The sequence below is a fragment of the Penaeus vannamei genome, chromosome 2, assembly GCF_042767895.1.
Source record: "Penaeus vannamei isolate JL-2024 chromosome 2, ASM4276789v1, whole genome shotgun sequence".
NCBI classification, from domain to species: Eukaryota; Metazoa; Arthropoda; class Malacostraca; order Decapoda; family Penaeidae; genus Penaeus; species Penaeus vannamei.
In genome coordinates, this window is record NC_091550.1 from 23,243,052 (window position 1) to 23,248,051 (window position 5,000).

Sequence of the window (5,000 nt, forward strand, 5' to 3'; positions counted from 1 at the left end):
GAGACCTCTAGACCCAGGGGCTTCGCTTCATTGCTAAATGCATCGAGAGCCGCCACTAGGGTTTCCAAAGACTCAGATAGAATGGCAACGTCATCAGCAAAGTCAAGGTCTGTAACCTTGATATTGCCCAGCGTTGCCCCACAATGACTTTGAACAGTAGCTCTGCCCAGTATCCAGTCCATGCAAGTGTTGAAAAGAGTTGGCGCACGGACACAGCCTTGCCTCACTCCTGAACTAACAGGAAAGAAGCTCGACAGGCCCCCACCACACTTTACAGCACTTTCAGTACCAGTATACAGGCTTGCTATTAGTCCAATAATCCTTGTTGGTATTCCTCTCAGCCTATATATATATATATATATATATATATATATATATATATATATATATATATATATATATATATATATATATATATATATATATGCACACACAATTATATATATATGTATATGTATATGTGTGTGTGTGTGTGTGTGTGTGTGTGTGTGTGTGTGTGTGTGTGTGTGTGTGTGTGTGTGTGTGTGTGTGTGTATGTGTTTTTATGTGTGTATATATGTATGTGCATATGTATATATGTGTATGTGTATGTATATGTATATGTATATGTATATGTATATATATATATATATATTTATTTGCATACCCTTCAATTCAATGGTCATAACCATAGTCTTGCTGTTTTCCAGGACACTTCAAAGGTAAAAGTTTTATTATGTAGAAAAAATTATATTAACCACGGCTCCATTTAATCAGTATGAAATGTCTCTTATCCAATTTGTTATCAACTAATATACAGAGTTGTTTCATAGTCACTGGATCAAAGCACTGGTACCTGGAGTTTTGTGATTATGTGAAGAAAAGCCACTGTCACATTGCTCTTGTATTTACTTGAGGGGGGAAGCACAAGGCAACACTCTATAGTTCAAATCCTGGATGAACTTGACATCACTAATTAAAACATGAGCTTCATTTAAACTAAGGATACTCGTAATTTATTAAAGCTTATTGGGATAGTGGCTTTTATTTTATTTAAAATGCCAGCTTTAATTCCAGGCCTCATGATATAGCACTAGTGTACCATATAATGATCATGATATTGGAGAATCACTAACTAGTTTCATATATACTTTCTCCTCCATTTCCAAGTTCACTTCCTGGTTGACTTCTGCCGAAAATGCAGGCTACCCACTTATATTGGCATTTGTTGGGTCGTGTATCAGTGGATAGAGTGCCCGTCTTGTGATTTCTTTGCAATGGCGGTGGGGGTTCAAATCCCTGTCAGAGAGATTATAAATTAAGTGTAATGTTGATTCAGTAAATTCTTTTTCTGGAAAGACTGAATTTAGACACATCTGATATATGGTTTTCAAGTTTAAATGACAGATTGTCAATTATGACAATACTGATTTGTAAATTTATTCATTTTTCATTAGTATTACGTTTTAAATCCACAGCAGAAAAATAAAAAATAAGCCAACTTTGACTTAATTTTTCTGTCTTTCCATAACAGTCACCTGGTGCTTTGTTATTATTGACCTGCTATTCAGTATCCTGGCTTTTTGTGAAAGATCACAGGTATGGGGCAAAATGATACACAACTTTTATAAAAATGAAAGAGTTTATTTAACAAAAGTTGTACAATTGTTAATATTAGATAATAGAAGTAAAAATGGGAGATATTACCTGGGCAAAAATTTGGTTTATCTCGACTCACTGATAAGTGCGAGGTACCAACTTTCACTAACAAAATAAAGTCAAATACATTTACCAAATAATCTACATTTTCTATTTTTAATGAAGGGAGATGTAAGCTGAATATTTCAGATTAGTTGCATTTTTTCAATTCTTTATCCACCAATTTAAAAAATTTTGCATACATTTTTGAATCCTGAAATTCCCATCCTACAGCTACCAATTTACATAAAGTCCCCATTACAATGATGGGAATTACATTTTTTTTGTGTTTTGTGGTTTTATTCACTCCTAGGCAAAAGTCTAATTTACTAACCTTACACAAGACTTACAAATTAAGCTTTATTTACAATCTTAAATTCAATCTTACTTTAGTAACCTACCTTCTAAGGGTAATAACTTACAAAATGGTAAAACATATCCAGCCTATCCCAAACAATAGAAATACAGTAATCTATACTGAAAAAGTGAGATCTTGGCAGGTAAGGATAAATACAAAAATGACCTTAACACCTGCAGCTGCCCAGGTACAGGATGCCATACAACAGTCTCCTGCTGCATGATTTAGATCTAGGCTTTCAATCAAATTGAAAAAGTATTATAATAATAATAATAATAATAATAATAATAATAGTAACAAGAGCAATACTGAAACTGTTGAAAAAGAATGTACTCAACTCTGCTATAAGAAAAACATCTTTGCCTAAATAATTTTGGTCAGAACTCACAGAGTTCATGAAACCAGTATCCGATTGCCTTTGAATCATGGTGGTTTGGCATTCATTCTGAAATCATGGATATTGATTAATGATAAAAAATATGCTTGAATCCAATATATCAGTAAATTGTTAAAGAAAATTAACATCAAATTGGTATGCTAATATTTAATAACAAGTTATATAGTGCAACATACATACATATGTTGTCATAAAAGTACTAAACATAAGAAAATACTGAATTGTTTTCATATTCACTATCTTTTCATCTGGAAGTGAAATAATCTATTCTAAAGGCAGACATTGTGTCAATTTTTGTTGAAATAATGACAAATGATACAGTTGCATTCAGTCCCATGCAACTGTCACTTTCCATGAATAAAATAAATTAAATAATGATATTAACCATGCAGATCACAAACATATTCTTCTTGGAGATATTTTGCATGATGAATTGAAAAATTATTATAAATGATAATAAAATAAAACTATCCTCAACACTCCTTATACAAAAGACAACAAAACCAAAGTTTGGGTATTTATTTACATCTTAGGAGTTTTGTCAGAAATATATTACACTTGGTCTCATCAAGTGTGTCCTGTTAACCATATTTTCAATATGCAGCAGAACTATGCTCATTTTATTTCTCCTTATGGTTAATGTCAAAACAAGACTTTCATGCACTATACACCTTGTGTCATAATTAGATGGCTACAAGAATATAAAAATATTTTAGATATTGAAACTAACACATTTCTGACTTCAATTGTAACAAATTTAGAAAAAGTGTATATGGAAATAAACTTCACATTGCAAAATATGAATTTGACATTTTAACTAAGCTTCATCAGAAATACATATGTGAAAGGGAGAGAGGAAGAGAGAGAGGGAGGGAGGGAGGGAGGGAGGGAGAGAGGGAGAGAGGGAGAGAGGGAGAGAGGGAGAGGAGAGAGAGAGAGAGAGAGAGAGAGAGAGAGAGAGAGAGAGAGAGAGAGAGAGAGAGAGAGAGAGAGAGAGAGAGAGAGAGAGAGAGAGAGAGAGAGAGAGAGAGAGAGAGAGCATAATCTTCAACAAAAGCATTTCTGATGTATACTTAAATCAAGTGCATCAAATACATTTCTTATGCTATGTGAAAATATTCTTCCTCACTCAGAACTTTTCCTAGATATACAAGACAATTCAAATCAGTCTCCTACCATTTCTTTTTTGTTACATGTCACCATCTATCCATTCTTTCTCAAAACAATACAGAACACTTGACGCTGATAACAATAAAGATTTCATTTAAAATTTCAAAGGACTTTACTCACACAAACAAGCAACTGCTCAGTTTCACGATGCCATGATAATCACTAACTACAAGCCAAATTTTTACCGTCTGAATTCACATCCAAGAAAATATTTATGAATTCAATACAATCTAAACAACTAGTGCCAGACCTTCTAATGGAATTTTCAATTTACAAAATTAAATTGGCACTTTTTTCTCTTTAAGATTCACTCTGAAATTACTAGCTCTTATACATGTGCAACAGAACAAGTTGATGCATAGCTCAAGATATACTTGGAAAATGCTACAAACCAATATAAAAAATTCTAAACACAAGCATTCCTTGTATTTAATTGCAATCAGACAACTACCTTGACTGCAAATTAGGGAAAGCTCCTGGAACATTGAACCTATCAATTGCACAGGTGATGTGAATGCATTTTCTCTTTAACTACGGTACATCTTCGTCACCTCAATGACAGGGAAATTGTGAATATATGCTACAACACATGTTGTCTATCACACACTATAATTTGAGAAATAACACAGATATTCAATTAAAAGTAAAATAAATAATTAGACCAAAATCACTTGTGGTGCTTGCCGATCAGTCACATTTTTTGGACATAACACATTATCAACTACATAGTAACTTAGAAAACCAGTAAACCATTACATTGGCCATAAAAACTGGCCCTTTGGCCACCATGAAAGTCATTCATCAATGTGGAAAGATCACTAATGCATTAAATGCAATATCATCTTACTTATGAATGAATTTCTCTACCACTTCAAATCAAAATGTCCATCTAAAGCACCATTATATTTACATCTGATGAAAGATGTTGAGACCTTGTCATTCTACAGTTTTCAGGAGGTACTGTATCTAAAAAATAATACAGCATAAGAGAAATATTTTAAGGCCCCTTTTCAACACAGAACTAAGCATTCTGATATTGACTGAAGGAAGAGTTCATAAGCAATGTGCTATATCACAATGTTCTATTGGGAAAAGTTAACTTTGTGTGCTAATATTTGATTCTACTTTACAAATAGTCCATAATGGTGGCAGGCTCAAATTTCTTTTCATTAGTCATCCCTCCTACAAATTTAATACCATTATTTCATGTCCTGGCTACATTGTCCATAGCGTTCTTACTTGCTCCCACTGTGCATATGCATATGTTGGCTGATATGCTTGTTGAGGGAAGTTCTTCATGGTCTCTAAATATTCATGAGTCTTCTTATCTACAACTGCAGCAGCTGCAGCAGCAGCAGCATGATTGTTGGTGACTGCCTTCTGTGGCAATGGATACTG

General features: G+C 33.5%; 1 protein-coding gene across 1 annotated transcript in view; it reads right to left on the reverse strand.

Annotated features, from left to right (window-relative positions):
• Positions 1–3,769: 3,769 nt before the first annotated feature.
• Positions 3,770–5,000, reverse strand: part of LOC113804864 (zinc finger protein 665) — a 17,343-nt gene continuing 16,112 nt past the window's right edge. The window contains exon 2 of the mRNA XM_027355774.2: positions 3,770–5,000. This exon is cut by the window's right edge and continues 1,483 nt beyond it. Coding sequence (XP_027211575.2) covers positions 4,818–5,000 — 183 coding nt within the window. The 3' untranslated portion in view covers positions 3,770–4,817.